We start from the raw sequence: 18,816 nt of genomic DNA, 5'->3' as shown, positions 1-18,816 counted from the left end.
GCATGTTCTCTGGGCACTGCAGTAGATCGCGAAGTCATCGACAAAGAGAGAGCCTGAGACATTAGGTGGAATGCAATCCATAATTGGATTGATTGCTATGGCAAAAAGGGCTACGCTCAAGACGGAGCCCTGAGGCACTCCGTTCTCCTGGAGGAAGACGTCGGACAATACGGAACCCACACGTACCCTAAACGTTCGATCCGTTAAAAAGGAATCAATAAAAAGGGGCAGGCGACCGCGTAGGCCCCACCTGTGCATAGTGCAGAGGATACCTCCCCTCCAACAGGTATCATAAGCCTTTTCCAAGTCGAAGAACACGGCTACCGTTTGGCGCCTTCGCAAAAAGTTGTTCATGATGAATGTCGACAAGGTCACAAGGTGGTCAACAGCGGAACGGCGGCGACGAAAGCCGCATTGGACATTAGTAAGTAGTCGTCGAGATTCAAGAATCCAGACTAACCGAGCATTAACCATGCGCTCCATCACCTTACAGACACAGCTTGTAAGAGAAATGGGGCGGTAACTAGAAGGAAGGTGTCTATCCTTCCCAGGTTTGGGTATAGGAACAACAACGGCGTCACGCCAACGCATGGGGACTTGACCTTCGGTCCAGACGCGATTGTAGGTACGAAGAAGGAAGCTTTTGCCCGCCGGAGAAAGGTGTGCCAGCATCTGAACGTGAACGGCATCTGGCCCCGGAGCAGAGGACCGGGACAGTGCAAGCGCACGTTCTAGTTCCCGCATAGTAAAGGGGGCATTATAAGTTTCCAGATTCAGCGAGTGGAAGCAAGGTCGCCGAGCCTCTTCTGCCTCTTTCCTGGGAAGGAAGGCAGGATGGTAATGGGCGGAGCTTGAAACCTCCGCGAAAAAGCGGCCAAAGGCGTTGGAGACAGCCACAGGATCAACAAGGACCTCATTACCTGAGGTCAGGCCAGGTACCGAGGAGTGGGCCTTAATGCCCGACAGCCGGCGCAGGCTACCCCAAACGACGGAAGAGGGAGTAAAACTGTTAAAGGAGCTGGCGAAAGAGGCCCAACAAGCTTTTTTGCTGTCTTTGATGACTCGACGGCATTGCGCTCGGAGTCGTTTGTATTCAATACAATTCGCCAACGTAGGATGGCGGCGAAAGGTGCGTAAAGCACGTCGCCGAGCACGGATAGCGTCCCTACAAGCCTCGTTCCACCAGGGGACGGAAACGCAAAGTGAAGAAGAAGTTGTACGAGGAATGGAACGTTCGGCAGCATTGATGATAACTGCCGTGAGGTATGCGACCTGACTGTCACAACTGGGAAAATCGTGGTCCGGAAAGGTCGCCAGGGAGGAGTAAAGTCCCCAGTCAGCTTTCAGTATGTTCCAGCTCGAAGGACGTGGGGATGGGGTGTGGTGCAGGAGACGAACGACACAGGGGAAGTGGTCGCTCGAATAGGTGTCAGAAAGGACATACCACTCGAACCGACGGGCAAGAGTGGTAGAACAGATCGAGAGGTCCAAGTGGGAGTAGGTATGAGTAGAGTCCGAGAGGAATGTCGGGGCGCTGGTATTGAGGCAGACAAGATTGAGATGGTTGAAGACATCTGCCAAGAGTGAGCCTCTTTGACAGGATGCAGGAGAGCCCCAAAGGGGATGATGGGCATTGAAGTCGCCAAACAATAAGAACGGCGGGGGGAGCTGAACGATCAGGTGCATCATGTCAGCCCGACTAACAACAGATGACGGTGGAGTGTAGATGGTACAAACTGAAAAAGTAAAGGCAGAAAGAGTAATGCGGACAGCTATTGCTTGGAGTGGGGTGGTCAATGGGATAGGATGGTAATAGACATCGTCCCGAACGAGCAACATGACCCCATCATGAGCTGCGATACCGTCCACAGGGGTGAGGTCATACCGCTCCGAGGTATAGTGGGTAAAGGCAATACGGTCAGTCGGGCGCAACTTGGTTTCCTGGAGACCAAGGACGAGCGGACAGTGCAGGCGGAGGAGCAGTTGTAATTCCTCCCAATTAGATCGAATACCTCTTATGTTCCAATGAAACAACGCCATCGCTAGTCAAAAAAAGGGAACGAGACAGGGGAAGAGCAGGTCACCTCGACGGCCGCGGAAGGCCAGGTTTCGAGGGAACAACGCTACAACCGGCGGGAGGCGGATCCTGGTCCATCGAGTCGTCACCAGCTGCGGCCGCTGTCCCTGCTTGTGTAGGAGGGGCCGCATCATTTGCCGACGAAAGGCCGGCGGAGCGTCTGGCAGCAGAGCGTCCCGGCGAAACTGAGGACGGCCGGGAGCGGCGACTTAAGGATGGAGCGTCAGACGAAACGCGCCGGGGTGGAGAGGGGGATAGAGATTTCTTCTTGGAGGCCTTCTTGGAAGGCCGAGGAGGCACAGGGATGTTGGGCTGGACCCGAAGAAGGTCCTCACGCGCGGGGTCCGTTTTGGAACGCCGGACCTCAGAAGCTGGGGTCCAGGACGTTTCCCCGATGGACGCCTGAGAAGAGGAACGCTTCTCAGGTGGCGTGGGGGGAGGAGGAGGAGGAAGGGTGGCCCCTGGGGCAGAGGGGGTGGGGGCCACGGGGGAGGAGGATTTGGAAGGGAGGGATTTGGGAGGCGGAGGCGGAGCCCCCTGATGGGCGGAGGAGGCGTAGGGGGACAGGATACCGCGGAGGGAGTGGACACAACTGAGGCAAAAGAAGTAGTCAATGGCACGGGATGGAGACGGTCATACTTCTTCTTGGCCTCAGTATAGGAGAGCCGATCCAAAGTTTTGATTTCTTGTATCTTCTTCTCCTTCTGATAGGCAGGGCAGTCTGAGGATCTAGGCGAGTGGACGCCAGGACAATTAATGCACCGAGGTGGTGGGGTGCATGTATGTTCCTCACGAAGAGGGCGGCCACAATCGCCACAAAGGGGCTCAGCCTCACACCGTGACGACATGTGCCCAAAACGCAAACACCTAAAACATCGCATAGGAGGCGGGACGTAGGGTCGCACGTCACACCGGTAGCACATCACCTTTACCTTCTCCGGGAGAACGTCCCCCTCGAAGGCGAGGATAAAGGCCCCAGTGTCTATGCGACGGTCTTTGGGGCCGCGCTGGACTCGCCGGACGAAATGCACGCCTCGGCGCTCCAGGTTGGCCCTGAGCTCCTCATCAGATTGTAGCAGGAGGTCACGATGAAAAATAACTCCCTGCGTCCTATTTAGTGCCAGATGTGGGACAATGGATACTGGGATGTCCCCTAGGCGGTCGCACGCCTGGAGCGCCACCGACTGTGTGGCGGAGGTGGTCTTGATAAGAACGGACCCTGAACGCATCTTGCTGAGAGCCTCGATTTCCCCAAAGACGTCCTCAATGTGCTGAACAAAGAACATGGGCTTGGAGGTGGCGAATGTCCCCCCATCGGTTCAAGAACAGACCAAATAGCGGGGGAAGTACTTCGCCCCAAGCCGGCGGGCCTGTCCCTCCTCCCATGGAGTGGCCAAGGGGGAAAGGGCAGGAGAACCAGGACTTGAAACGGTACCTTTTCTTTTGAAAGACTCGGCCGCAGAGCGACCTGATACGTGTTGACATTTCATCTGCGAAACGTCCGCCCCGATACCACCCACTCCGACCAGGGGCTCTCCCCACGGGCGCCACCCAGCCGCAGCAAGGGCCACCTGGCAGGATGACCATTGCCGGGAGTCCTGATGCCCCAAGGAGACGGGCATCTACTCCTTGGCCGACGTGGGGAGGGTGCAGCTCAGGTATCGGCAGTACGATCCCTGTGTTGTCAGGGGGCTACAACCTAGAGGGTACATGACGACCCCACCACAACGGGCTGGCTACCGTGCTGGATTTCTGGTGCCATGGAAAGTCCATCATGATCGCTGGTGCAGATGGAGATGCACTATGGGCGTAACTTGGACAACCCATCAGGCGTTTAGGCCCAATTTGAGGAATAGTGGGTATGGTTACAACGCCGGTGCAATACTGAGTGCCAAGGTCGTAGAGCACTGAGGACCAGTGGTACACCACGTAAGGTGTCCTTCCCCAAAAGGCTCGTACTTCAGAAGAATTTTGAAAAATGTAGGTCAAACCCCAAGGGGGACCATCACATGAAAGGCCGAAACGGTTGAAACTCCTTTTAGTCGCCTCGTACGACAGGCAGGAATACCTCGGGCCTATTCTTACCCCGGACCCGCAGGGGGGATCATTGGCAGTGCTCAAAACAGACAACACAAATGCAGAAGCCCCACTCAATCAATAGCGATAGCTTCTAGCAAGCACAAATTAAGTCCCCCATTGTCACCCAACACTCAAAACAATGTTCCAAAACAAAAAATATAAGAGAACTTTGGTTCCATAACACTGTAACACAGAAAGCAACACACAGTTAAAAATGTTGCTGTTATTTTGAGCAAACAACTGGATAAACACAAGGGTATCACTCACCATGAAGTAGTTGTAGCAATAATGATTATCGAAGTACAAAAGGCAACTAAACAAGTCCAAGGATTTAAATGTTCAGCACAATATATAAAGAGGCAGTAATGCTATACCCCACTAAGGAACTAGAAGCATTTAGCCCTGGAGAGTAGCATTTGTAAGAACTGTTGCTCTGGTTTAGAAGAATAGTTGACCATACACTTGACAAATATTTATCTAGAACAGTTCATGATAGGATGGTCCCCTCAATGGTATATAGTGTAATGTAACAGACTAACATTTGCCTACTGTAACACACAGTACATCTCATTACTTAATGTCACGATACACTGTTGTGTTATTACATGGTCATATATTTATGGTCATGTCTTGATTTTCAACTTAGGCTAATTATTGTTTAAGAACATTTGAGGCAATACAGAAAATACTTTAATAGAATTTTTGCTCAAGCATTATAAAACGATGAAAAATTTATTCATTATGTACATGTGTTAATTTCTAGGTTTAAATACAAGGTGGAGTAGTGTATTTTGTGTAAAATAATCTGAACTGATGAATGAAGTAACCCATGTTGTAGTGAAATAAAAAAAAAATTCTAATGAAAATATAATACAGTAATATTAATTGTCACAAACAGTCATCACATAATATTCAACACTCCAAGCCCCTATATTTTATGAAATTACTTATGAAAATTACATTTATATTTTATGCCGAGTGTAACGTCACACCCAAATAATTTTGTTTAAGTTTTTCTCTATTGTAAATTATACAAATTACTAAAAACAAAACTTAAGTACCAAGCGTGGTTGAGACACTTTAAAAGTGTCTGCACTGTATTAGTTTCTGTTTTGACTAAGATTCCCAGAAAGTATTCTATTTGTTATTTACACTATTTGTGTTTTTAGTGTTAAGTAGTCTGCATCACAACAGTTCAATACACACATTTATAAACATGGTTTCTTATTACACTATCCAACTGGCCAGCTGCCAGTTAGAGGAGAAGTCTTAACACTACAGCAATGATTACTTAGGATAAGAGAATTTCTTCTTTCCCAGCACAATGATCACAAGAACTAACTAATAAAAAAAATACATGTGCAATTCTTCCAAAGCAGCTGATACTGAATCCTAGTGGCATACCTGGTATGAACGGATGATTGCCTGCACAGCCAAGTGGTCATCAATTATCTTTTCATTGAGTTGTCCATCAAGAGCGGGTACTGATGCTCCTAAATAAGGAGCGAGGCTCATTATAGGAACCTGGTTCTTGGCTAGAGGTGCTAGTGAAGGTGGAGGATGGTATGCTTCACCTGGTGCAGCACCTGCTGAGGTGCTTCGGAAAAATGTATCCCATGACTGGAAATATTAAATGTGTCACATCTCAGTAAACAGATATATGAAGATTTTTAACAGTTATTTATAGCCAGAAGTATTAATTAAATCTGAGAAATAAATATGTGTAAAAACACCTGGATAAAGAGAAACATTATTTTATAAGTCGCTAATACATGCAAGTGCAACGGTGATTTACTTCAGTAGTATAATGTTCAAAACTTGTGACACAAAAATTTTCAAAGCCAGAATTTCACTTGCAAGCAAAATACCTTTAGTGACATTCACTTTCTAATCACCAGGCTGTGAGCCAATAAAATAATATTATCCTCAATCTGGAGTTTGGTTGGAACACCAGAGTGTTTTACTAGGCAAGGTCCAACTGGAATTACTATGCCTTTCCCTTACTCCAACGTTTGAACTGACTTACCAAGTGAAATGTGACAGACCAGAAAACACTATAGGAAAATGATGCCAGGACCAATGTGGATCCCATTACACAGGTTTTGGTTATAATTAAGGATTTATAAATTACTTTCAACATTAGCATACTTAACTCCACTAGAATATATGTTTACAACTGTCATTATTATTAGAACAGGCTTTCTGACAAACATCAAATTATCATTGCTCCTAAGTGAATATACTTTCAAAGAAAATTCCAGATTGATTTCACATCAGTTCCTCAAACCACACAAACTGTTTATCCTGAAACAACGACTGCTTAATGTCAGTTACCAAAACAAGACTCTGAAACTAGCAATATTAAAGATCATATTGTAACTAAAACAGAAATTAAAACTTTTTTAAGTCTAATGGTTCAAATATTTACTAAATTATGAAATAAAAATATGTATTTGCATTGATGTTATTTACATGAAACATAGCAATACTTTTCAATAACCAAACTGTGTATCAAAATTCTTACAGAATTCTAATTGTTGCCAGAAAATACATTTACTGCCATGTCAATAATCACTGTCACCTATCACATGTAGCTGTATGCCTAAGCCCACATGGCTAAATTGGCTCAGTACCTATCAGTCTGTCTCGCTAGGAAACGGTTGTACAAGTCTGTCAAAAGTGAGAAATAAGTAAAACAGGGGGAAGGCAACCTCTCACCAACAGCAGACTGATGCCTGGAGCATAGAAAACATTACAGAAAACAGCATTCACACTAACTTCTGAGCACTAGCTCTTTTTCTAGCAGTAGTGCATACATTTACATAAACAATCAAAGAAACCCAAACACACATTCCAGTGCACACAGCAAGCTTTATTAGACAGACTAGTCTTGCTGGCCATAGGAGGGTGACTGTGTGTGTGTGTGTGTGTGTGTGTGTGTGTGTGTGTGTGTGTGTGTGTGTGTGTGTGTGCGCGTGTGTGTGTCGGGGGGTTCCTCTTTCTCCATGAGGTTGGTGTTGTATTATCAGTTGTGGCTGATGCTCTTCCTGATCCCCCCCATGACAAAATCTGTATACGCCATCTGTCTGTGTCTAGATTAAATCTCATATTCAAATGTCAGAAATTTTTCTTAAAAGTTTGCATAAAATGTTTCTGAGGTGGGAGGTGGATACTAGCCTGGTATTTACCTAGTGGATGTTGAAAACCATCTAAAATCTACATACAGGTTGGTCAGCTTACCAGCCCTTGTTGTTAACACATGAGGTGGATTGACACAGAATTGGCTTCTTTTCCTGTATCCTGTGAGCAGCTCCTTAACACATGTGGTTGTCCAAGTGGGTCGAACATCCTACTTGCATTATTACAAAATTTATTGAATGACACAGCGCACTTTCTCAGTTCTATATTATGTGAAAATCGTCACTTTTCTTCCCTGCACTATATTTTGTGTATGCTTTACAGTTTTGTAGTTCATCGCTGGTAATGAAGAAACTTAGCAATTTACAAGTATTTTGAACAACTCAGGATGTCTCGATGTTCATAGGAAACAATGCAAAAAATGGATGCCCAACGTTTTCTAAAACACTTCCTCAAATTCCTACCATTTAAATTCCACAATACATACTGTAGTGCCACCAGAATTTTACGAAAGTCTGGAGACACTTGTGTTCCAGCTGTTTCAAACACGTGTTATTTTAAAGTAGGGCATAAGGATGAACATGGGATAATGCACCCATTTATTGTTTGTGCAGGCGAAATTGGAAGGGAGATAATTCATCGGCGCTGGCAAGTGTTTTTTTCTTAAAAGTTTGCATAAAATGTTTCTGAGGTGGGAGGTGGATACTAGCCTGGTATTTACCTAGTGGATGTTGAAAACCATCTAAAATCTACATACAGGTTGGTCAGCTTACCAGCCCTTGTTGTTAACACATGAGGTGGATTGACACAGAATTGGCTTCTTTTCCTGTATCCTGTGAGCAGCTCCTTAACACATGTGGTTGTCCAAGTGGGTCGAACATCCTACTTGCATTATTACAAAATTTATTGAATGACACAGCGCACTTTCTCAGTTCTATATTATGTGAAAATCGTCACTTTTCTTCCCTGCACTATATTTTGTGTATGCTTTACAGTTTTGTAGTTCATCGCTGGTAATGAAGAAACTTAGCAATTTACAAGTATTTTGAACAACTCAGGATGTCTCGATGTTCATAGGAAACAATGCAAAAAATGGATGCCCAACGTTTTCTAAAACACTTCCTCAAATTCCTACCATTTAAATTCCACAATACATACTGTAGTGCCACCAGAATTTTACGAAAGTCTGGAGACACTTGTGTTCCAGCTGTTTCAAACACGTGTTATTTTAAAGCAGGGCATAAGGATGAACATGGGATAATGCACCCATTTATTGTTTGTGCAGGCGAAATTGGAAGGGAGATAATTCATCGGCGCTGGCAAGTGTTCAGCGTGACTTGCCAAGAATAAGCAAATACGGCCCAGAATATCCATGGCCGGCTGCAAAGAGTAATGTAGCATTTTATTATTAAAAAACAAATGGAGAGACTTGAAATAGTGACTGTTTATTAGACGTTGAACTGCTGTTGAGAGTACATGGACTGGACATGGATAGTCAGCCACAATAAAAGCTTGTGCATTAATTGTGTTCAAAAATGTGTAATTAACTGATTCTGGGTGCCCGGTAATATGTGGGCGTACGTCAAAGTTTAGTTGTTTTTTTGTGCAAAGTGGAAATGAATATGTTCTGGTGCATTGAATGATATTCCAAGAGTACCGTATTTTTTAAATAAGAAGAGAGAGAGCGAGAGAGTGAAAATTTCCCCTTCCTAGCAGTGAAATCTTTGGAGAAGTGTCTGTTGCTAGCAGAAGGCATCAGCGCTGCAAGAAAGCAGAACCAGCATTCTTCAACAAGTAAGTCCACGAAATGCTTAAGCTGTATAGAGAGAGCTTAACATTACACTGGGCCACCGCAAGAACGTGGCGACTGTCACAGGACGTGAGAAAGAAGGGAGGGAGGGGTGGGGGGGGGGGGTGGAGTTGCCATAGCAACTGATAACAGTGAGGCTGAAGAGCGATTCCACGATACTTATCCAGAAATATCGTGTTGATAAATGGTGAAATGATTAAGGGAATCAAGAAAATCGCACAATGCTGCAATTAGTCTCAAATTGCTGACGCCACCATCTACAAACGCTGACGCTGTCGCACACTAACGCCGACGCCGCCGTACACCAGTGCCGACATCACATCACACCAACGCCGACACAGCCGTCCACAAAAGCCGATGCTGTCATCCACCTACGCCGGGTGAGCTACTACTGACCTTTGATTGTTTGTGAAGTGTGGGGAGTTGTGGAAATAAGTGAGTGTACTTTTAAGGATAACTAGATTAAATGCAAAACAAAACACAATGGAAAAAGAACATCAATCCATAGAGTCTGTTGGGGCTATGGGAATTGAAAAACAGGGGCCAGATTTAGGCGAATTAATGAAGTTTATCAGAGCGCAGTTTGAATCACAGAACACAAAACAGGACGAATTAAAGGCAGAATTAAACTCTAAGTTAGATTTGCAAAACCCAAAACTAGAGGCTCAAGTTAATATCCTAAGTAATCAAATACAAGAATGGAAAAAAGAATTGTCCGATTCCCTGAGTGAACAGACAAATATTTTATTTAAGGATTTAGAACAAAGAAATGAAGCTCATCTAAAAGGGTTAGTTCAAAAATTAGAATATGATGTAGACTGTAAATGTAGTAATTTGGAAACACAATTTAACGAAAAATACGACTCTTTGAAAAATGTATGTAATGTTACATTTGATGTGGTCAAACAAGAATTAACTACGCTAAAAACCAATGTCCAGAAACAAGATAAGTTGCTCCCCCTAGTACAGGTACAAATTTCAGGGGTCAAATCATGGGTGGAACTTCAAAGACTGCAGAGCTTATAAATTTGAATGGCTTAGGAGAACAAGTAGAAGAATTAAGAGGACGAAAGGTTGAAGAGAAACTAAGTGTTGATATCTCTTCGCCTATATTAACTTCCGATTTAGATAACACCAAGAGAGACTTAGAATCGTTGAGGAAGGAATTCAAGCTTATGCAGGAGAAACTAGAGAAAGGCACAGTTTCCCAAAATATTATATTAAATAAGGACATGATAACTGATTTGCAATGGGAATCAAATTCAGGTTCATAAATTCAAACCAGACGGGGAGGTACACCCCACCCATTTCTTAAAAAGGTTTAACCAAGCCATACCGCTGAAAAAAGAAACACACATTTTTTTCTGAAATATGTAGGACCTTATTGTATTCAATCAATAGTACACCAAAAAACACTATGTTTAAAAGATCCTGTGACAGGAGAGGAAAAGGGAATGTATAATGTTAAGGATATAAAACGATATGTACAAAACCCCCAGGGACGTTGACGTTCTGTGTCAATGGGCGGAGTGACGTCCGCCGGTTCCCGAGTTGGGTTCGGTGTTACTTCCACATTAGTTTTCCTACACCGAACTCCCTTCAAATCTTCGACTATCCTGTAATCTATTTATAGCCCTCAAGCTATCCTATCATATTAGTATTAAAAGAGACCAGTTATAATTACAAGATTATGACTAATTTAAGGAGTCACAATAAACAGTAACCTCTAAGCATGAGATAAAACTAGCAGGGTAACATTCTAACAGGAGATATAATATGGTGGTACTGTTTAGGAAGAATGATACCTAGATGACATAAACTGAACATGTGTATGAAATATAGAGTGAAGTGACTAACTCAATAACTGTTAGATTATAGTGTATCTAATTTCTATTTTTATAGAATGTTTTATACTTTTTGTAACGTGTGATGTGATTGCGGAGGGTTTATATCTAATTTTGAAAGGGGTGGGTAGCATAGGCACAGACACAACCTACACACCACACCCTTCGTACAACCCTCACAAACAAGTGTGACTCGTTCTTCATCATTTGCCGTTCTATAGAAGTCTTTTCTTTGGAGACTTCAAAGGTGACGGTGAGAATGTCCGTTCTGCAGGAGACACCGAACATCATACCTCCTCTGGCTTCTCATGTAAGTACCGGCGAAGTGGGGATCCTGGGGAAGGGGGGTGGGAAGGGTTTCATGTCTTTGGGGCTATCTTCTCTCTTTCTTCGATCTTAGCAACCAATTCTTTTATTTTCTTTCTTACTTCTCTTAAGAGTACCAATCTATCTTTCCCTCTGTACACATTCATATACTTCTATCACTGAAGTCCTTCTCTTTTCCGTGATTTCTATAAATCTTCAACTAAGAATCTTAGTTGGCCAAAGAATCAGGACGCACGATCACACTTCCACACTCAAACAATTAAATACAAAGATGCAGGCAAGTAATACACAGGGAGATGTAATAACCATCACAGATAAGGGGGGAAGTAGAGCTCAGGAAGGGCTTGAGCACATGTGCTAAGTAATGACGGTTGCACATCTCAAGTGAAATGGTATAGTAAACTTAAGCTAAAGGAACAAGGGGGGGGGGGGGGGGGGGGGCGAAGTGTATATCCACCTGTGTTCATAGCTATAGTAGTACAAAGTAATATGAATGGAGATAAAAAGAAATAGATATTAAGCCAGAGGTATCGAGTCAAATAAGTTTCTGATGAATAATAGGATTGTGCAGACAAAACAGCCCGAAGAAAAGAAATAAAGTTACAACCATGGACGAAACATATTTAGTTATTAAGGCTAAATAAGTGACCTGTAAGCAATGAACAAATGAAGAATTTAAGCAGGTAGGCTGAAGGACTCAGGAGGAGGAAAGGAGAGGTAGATAGAAATTTTACCAGGAAATTTTAAATAAAATAGTGTGCAGAGGAGTACAAAAGAGGCAAGACTATGAATCATTGTTAGAGAAGATAAGGAGGACGCATCTGATATAGATGAAATGAGAGAAAGACAGGCAGGTAGGCAGACCCAGAGGAGGCTGACCTATACTATGTGGGCAGGGGCACCAAAAAGGGGATTGACCTGTACCATAGTTTAGTATAAATGGAAGGGGCGTACCTATCCAAGGATGAGGAAGAAGATGTTTTCATAGTATAGATTGGAACCCAAAGGGAAAGGGTGGTATAGTGACCTGAGATTGTAGTGGAAAGTTTCTCCTGGTAAATTTGAATTCTAAAATTTTTTAAATAGAAAAGACAAGTCCTGTGCAAGGAGAGAGAAAAAAGAGAAAATCCCCAGTACAACTAATTTTCTTCAGACCCGGAAAACTGGTGGTTATCATTGCAACAGCTTTTTAAAAAAAGGTAAAGACTCTACTCAGAATAACGCCTGAACTTTGAAACTGGCTAAGGGGAGGGATTTATTTTGGCTCAATCCTGGAAGCAAGAGTAGATAAATCTATTGGAAATAGCTAATACTTGTTGTACTATTAGTTTATCATACTACTATGTCTATGAAAGATATTACCAATAGCTTAATGTGTGGTGTCACTGCCAGACACCACACTTGCTAGGTGGTAGCCTTTAAATCGGCCGCAGTCCGGTAGTATACGTCGGACCCGCGTGTTGCCACTATCAGTGATTGCAGACAGAGCGCCGCCACATGGCAGGTCTAGAGAGACTTCCTAGCACTTGCCCCAGTTGTACAACCGACTTTGCTAGCGATGGTTCACTGATAAAATACGCGCTCATTTGCCGAGACGACAGTTTAGCATAGCCTTCAGATACGTCATTTGCTACGACCTAGCAAGGCACCATATTCAGTTACGATTGATATTGTGAATCATGTACCATCAAGAGCAACGTTCATCATTAATGGATTAAAGTTAAGTATTCCACCAGCTACGTCCGTTTTTCTAAATTCTAATTTCCTCTTGTCATGTTCCAGACCTCACGCCAGCCTGCGTGAGCTAAAACGCGTGCATTTCGGCCTCCTCTAGTAACACGGTGTTGGCTCTCCTGCCAACCACAACATTGGCAACGAGGCAAAACCGCGTTCTTATCGATATTGCCCTGATTTACTTGTGTAATGGCTTTGCCACAATCTCCAGATGTACTGTCCAAATTTTATCGCTTACAGAATCAGCAGACGCAGGCATTACTGGATGCCCTTGGACAGCTCGTAAAGGGTCAACGTGCAATGCAAAACGATGCGGCAGCCGCCGCTCCACCGCTAACGCAGACACAACACGCTGTTGCACCAACTTTTCGACCTTTTGATGCTGCACTGGAAAGCTGGACGGAGTGGTCACGCCAATTTGGATTCCATCTCGCCGCCTACAGAATTCAAGGTAACGAGCGGCACCCTTATCTCTTATCATCGGTCAGCGTACAAACGTACCGTGTGATAGTCAAATTATTTCCCCGACGTGACGTAGCAACTCTATCCTATGAAGAAATTTTGTCTGCATTAGATGCATATTTCAAAGAATCAGTCAACATAGTTGCGAAACGGTATACCTTCTTTCGTACAAAACGTACGGCAGGTCAGACTAATCGGGAGTGGGTTGCAACCTTGCAAGGCCTTACTAGGGATTGTGCTTTTGAGAGTCAATGTGGACTCCCTTATTCAGATACTATGGTACGTGACGCAACTGCACATGACGTTTCTGATGTTTGTATAAGGGAACAGATTTTGAAACTAGTCAGTCCCTCCCTTCAACAAGTGGCACAGTGGATCGGCAAGACACACTTGACTTTGCTCAGGAATCCTTTGAAACTTCGCCAGCCATGTGTCAGGTTAACCGGCCCGCCGGGCGAGCTGCACGGAGCAGTAAACAGCCCTCGCACCCGGCCGCGCCGCTGCCGCCAGGCTCTCAGCCATATGTGCCGCCCCGGCAAGCCAATGCAGTGCTAAAATCATGCCTGTGGTGTGCTACTAGACATTCGCGTGAGAATTGCCCATCACACCAAGCTATTTGTTTTTTCTGTAATAAAAAAGGACATGTTCAGAGTGTTTGCCAGAAAAAGCTCAGATCAGAAACTCTCAACCATTCAAGGCCCTTTGCTTCGCGCCGGATTCGAACCGAGGATACTCAGGCTCATGAAACTTCGCCCATGGAAATTCATGTAGTTCATTCCACTCTGCTCAGTGCCACTCTCTCTAACAGTGACTGTGTTCGTCCCACAAATAGTGTGTGTCGACATCGCCGGAAATCCCGTCAAGTCGCAAGTGATTATGTACCAGTGTCAGTTCACGTTGCACGAGACAGTCGCTCTTGTCATCTGCAGGACAATAAACTTTTTGTAGACTTGGACATTAACGGCAAAGTGATACCATTCCAGCTCGATACTGGAGCTGCAGTTTCACTGATCAATCAAGACACTTACAAGCAGCTGGGCTCACCTCCATTGTGCGCCGCAAATGTTAAATCAACTGGCTATTCAGGTCAAGAGATCCCTGTGTTACGACAGTGCAGCCTTCTTGCAACATACAAAGGACAAACAAAACTTGTCATTTTATGTCCTTCGTTCTTCTTCTGCAGTGAGCTTGTTTGGTTTTGATTTATTTCAGTTGTTTAACTTGTCTATAGTAAATCAGGTCCTATCAGTGAACCAGACTGTGCCTTCAGACAGTGTTTCTCATCTATGTGAAGAATTTGCAGACATTTTTGCACCGGGCCTCGGTTGCGCTAAGAACTATAAAGCACATTTGGAACTGAAAGTAAACGCACAACCGAAATTTTTCAGAGCGTGCAATGTTCCCCACGCATTGCGTGATGAGGTCGCTAAAACATTACACGATTTGGAATCACAAGGTGTAATTGAACGTGTGCAGGCTTCTCGCTGGGCATCACCCTTAGTAATTTTGCCAAAACCTTCCGGAAAATTGAGACTTTGTGTGGACTTCAAGGCAACAGTGAATCCACAACTAGTGATTGCAATTTTTCCTTTATCCCACCCAGAAGATCTTTTTGACAAACTGTGCCCGGGAAAATATTTATCGAAGTTGGACCTCGCAGATGCGTACTTGCAAATACCGGTGGACAAAGAATCCCAGCGCGTTTTGGTGGTTAACACGCATCTTGGGTTGTATCAATTCAAACAACTGCCATTTGGGTGTGCATCCGCCCCTGCATTATTTCAGCAATATCTACAAACTGTTTGTGCGTCGGTCCCTACTGCAGCAAACTATCTGGATGATATTGTGATCTCCGTAAAGACAGAAGAAGAACATTTAGCCAATCTCCGAACATTATTTCAGGTCTTGCGACAAAATAGTCTTCGCTTGTGGAAGGACAAATGTGTGTTTTTTTGCTCGTGACTTGCCATACTTGGGACATGTACTCAATGCCCAAGGCATACATCCCAGTCCCGAGCACCTCCGTGCCATACAAGACTTGCCTTCGCCGCAGAATTTGAAGCAGCTACAGAGTGTGCTGGGAAAAATCTACTATTATTACCGATATGTTCCACACGCCTCTTCCATTTCAGCTCCACTTCATCGCTTACGCCGTAAAGGTGTTCCGTTCATCTAGACGATAGAATGCGAACGCGCCTTTCGCCAGTTGAAATCGGCGTTGCTTTCCAATACTTGCCTTACGCCATTCGATTCCCAGAAGCCCCTTTTGTTGATAGTGGATGCATCGGATTTCAGGATCGGTACTGTGCTTGTGCACAAAGATGGATCGCACGATCACCCTATTGCCTTTACGTCCAAATTTCTCTCGTCTGCGCAAAGAAATTATTCACAGATCGAGAAAGAAGAATTGGCTCTCGAATTTGGTGTTACGAAGTTTCATGATTTCTTGTATGGTCGTCACTTTCCCATAATCACAGACCACAAACCTTTGACATTGCTTTTTCATCCGACCAAGCCTGTACCTCCACGTACAGCGCAGAAATTCATTCGCTGGCCTATTTTCCTCTCGCAGTACCACTATGATATCTTGTATCGGTCCACTGCTAAGCACGGAAACGCTGATGCATTGTCCCACTTACATGTTGCTGAGGATAGGGCATTCGATTCCTCCGAATTTGCTTTCATGTTCATTGATGCGGAAACCGATGATGTGGTCGAATCGTTTCCGATTGATTTTTGTCATGTAGCTACAGTCACAGCTGCTGATCCTGTCCTTGCTACTGTTATGCATTTTATTGCTACGCAGTGGCCCTTGTCAAAGTCATGCATCGGGGACCCATCGGTTTGCCGATTTTTTGCTCACAAGGAGAGACTTTTTGTTCGATGTGGTGTTTTGCTGTTACGTTCTGATAATGATCAGTCCACGGTCATGGTCCCACGTTCGTTACAGTCCTCTGTCTTACAGCTTCTCCACCAAGGACATTGGGGTATAGTGAGAACAAAACAACTTGCTCGTCAGCACTATACTTGGTTCGGAGTCGATGCCACAATTACGAATATGTGCTCTTCTTGCATGGTGTGTGCCGAACAACAATCAGCACCACCGTGGAAATTCTTTGCATGGCCAAAAGCCACTTCCACTTGGCAACACTTACACATTGATTTTGTTGGTCCATTCTGGAATGCTCGATGGTTGGTTGTGGTGGATTCATTCAGTAATTTTCCTTTTGTTGTCCGGATGTCTTCCACGACATCATCTGCCACCATCGAAGCGTTATCTGCTGTCTTTTGCATTGAAGGTCTTCCACAGACTATTGTTTCCGACAATGTCCCGCAATTCATGTCCGCAGAATTTCAGTCATTCTGCAAGGCCAATGGTATTCAACATCTGATGTCCACGCCGTTTACGCCACAGTCAAACGGTGCCGCTGAACGATTGGTCAGAACTTTCAAGTCACAGATGTTGAAGTTGAAAGAGTCGCATTCTCGGGAGGACGTGTTGTTGCTCTTTTTGTCCTCTTATCGCTCTCGCCCTTATCGAACCTTGATGTCTTTGCTACATACGCCGCATCAGGTTCCTGTGCAGCGGCAGACACCTGCTTTTGGCCCAGGCGACGTTGTCTACTACCGCCACTATCAAGGTTCACGACGTTGGCTCGAAGGGCGCATTCTTCGCTGCCTCGGACGTATGTATCTGGTTTTGGGGGCCTCTGGTGAGGTGCGTCGGCATCTCAATCAGCTGCGCCTCTGTCGTCGCACTGGATCTGCCGCTCCCCGTCTGCTTTCAGCAACGGTGCCGTCCGGTCAGCAGCCTGGGGACCCATCTACTGGCTCGCCTCAGCCCCAGGTGTTACCGACGCTGCCTTCCATTTTGCCCCATGGCGCCGCGCTGCCACCGCCGCCGCCGCCTGTTCTTCCGCTGGCGACGCCCACAGTGGACGCTCCACTGCAACCGCCAGGCGCCTCCCTGGGTCACGCGCCACCGATCACTTCCCGGGACCAGTTGTCCTCCGACATGGAACTCTTGCCCGCTCCGGACCATGTATCGTCTTCGCCTGTCAGGTGCCCTGGCCCGATGGAGATCGACCCTTCGGCCCCTCCTGTCTCTCTACCGGCACATACACCGCATGTTGGCATGCACCCTGGAGGTGGTTTTCAGGCTTTTCCTAGCTCCCCGCAGTCTGAACAGCAGGGTGTGGGTGGCACAGCCTCGCCTGTTGTTAGGCTCCCCACCTCGTCGCATACGTCAACATGGGGTCCTCCCCACACCGGGCGGAAGCCTTATACCACAACCGTATGCCGATTTGTGGGGGAGGAATGTGATGTCACCACCAGACACCACACTTGCTAGGTGGTAGCCTTTAAATCGGCCGCGGTCCGTTACTATACGTCGGACCCGCGTGTTGCCACTATCAGTGACTGCAGACAGAGCGCCGCCACACGGCAGGTCTAGAGAGACTTCCTAGCACTCGCCCCAGTTGTACAACCGACTTTGCTAGCGATGGTTCACTAACAAAATACGCGCTCATTTGCCGAGACGATAGTTTAGCATAGCCTTCAGCTACGTCATTTGCTACGACCTAACAAGGCGCCATATTCAGTTACCATTGATATTGTGAATCATGTACCATCAAGAGCGACGTTCATCATTAATGGATTAAAGTTAAGTATTCCACCAGCTACGTCCGTTTTTCTAAATTCTAATTTTCTTGTCATGTTCCAGACCTCACGCCAGCCTGCGTGAGCTAAAACGCGTGCATTTCGGCCTCCTCTAGTAACACGGTGTCGGCTCTCCTGCCAACCACAACATAATGAAATATCGGAGATGGAAGAGTGTTTTTGTACCTAACGTTTTTATGTAGTACAAAGTAACAAGATAAGTGGTTAGAAAAAAAATATTAAAATATATGTTGTGTGCAAAATAATGATTGTTCGAGCTAAGGGGAGGCATATGTAGTGCCCCCAGAATTTTACGAAAGCCTGGAGACACTTGTGTTTGACATTTCGAACACGCGTTATTTTAAAGCAGGGCATAAGGATGAGCATGGGATACTGCACCCATTTATTGTTTGTGCAGGCGAAACTGGAAGGGAGATAATTCATCGGCGCTGGCAAGTGTTCAGCGCGACCTCCCAAGAATAAGCAAATACGGCCCAGAATATCCATGGCCGGCTGCAAAGAGTAATGTAGCATTTTATTATTAAAAAACAAATGGAGAGACTTGAAATAGTGACTGTTTATTAGACTTTGAACTGCTGTTGAGAGTACGTGGACTGGACATGGATAGTCAGCCACAATAAAAGCTTATGTATTAATTGTGTTAAAAAATGTGTAATTAACTGATT

At 45.1% G+C, this 18,816-nt stretch overlaps 1 protein-coding gene across 1 annotated transcript in view; it reads right to left on the bottom strand.

Moving 5' to 3' along the window:
• The window catches only part of LOC126203184 (2-oxoglutarate dehydrogenase complex component E1-like), a 230,750-nt gene that overhangs the window by 179,769 nt on the left and 32,165 nt on the right, over positions 1-18,816 (bottom strand). Inside the window, exon 3 of the mRNA XM_049937426.1 lies at positions 5,561-5,776. Within this exon, the coding sequence (XP_049793383.1) occupies positions 5,561-5,776 (216 nt within the window). The remainder of the gene's footprint in view (positions 1-5,560; positions 5,777-18,816) is intronic.

This window comes from Schistocerca nitens, chromosome 9 (assembly GCF_023898315.1).
Source record: "Schistocerca nitens isolate TAMUIC-IGC-003100 chromosome 9, iqSchNite1.1, whole genome shotgun sequence".
NCBI lineage: Eukaryota > Metazoa > Arthropoda > Insecta > Orthoptera > Acrididae > Schistocerca > Schistocerca nitens.
The sequence above is the reverse complement of the archived record's forward strand: the minus strand, read 5'-3'. Positions and strand labels throughout refer to the sequence as shown.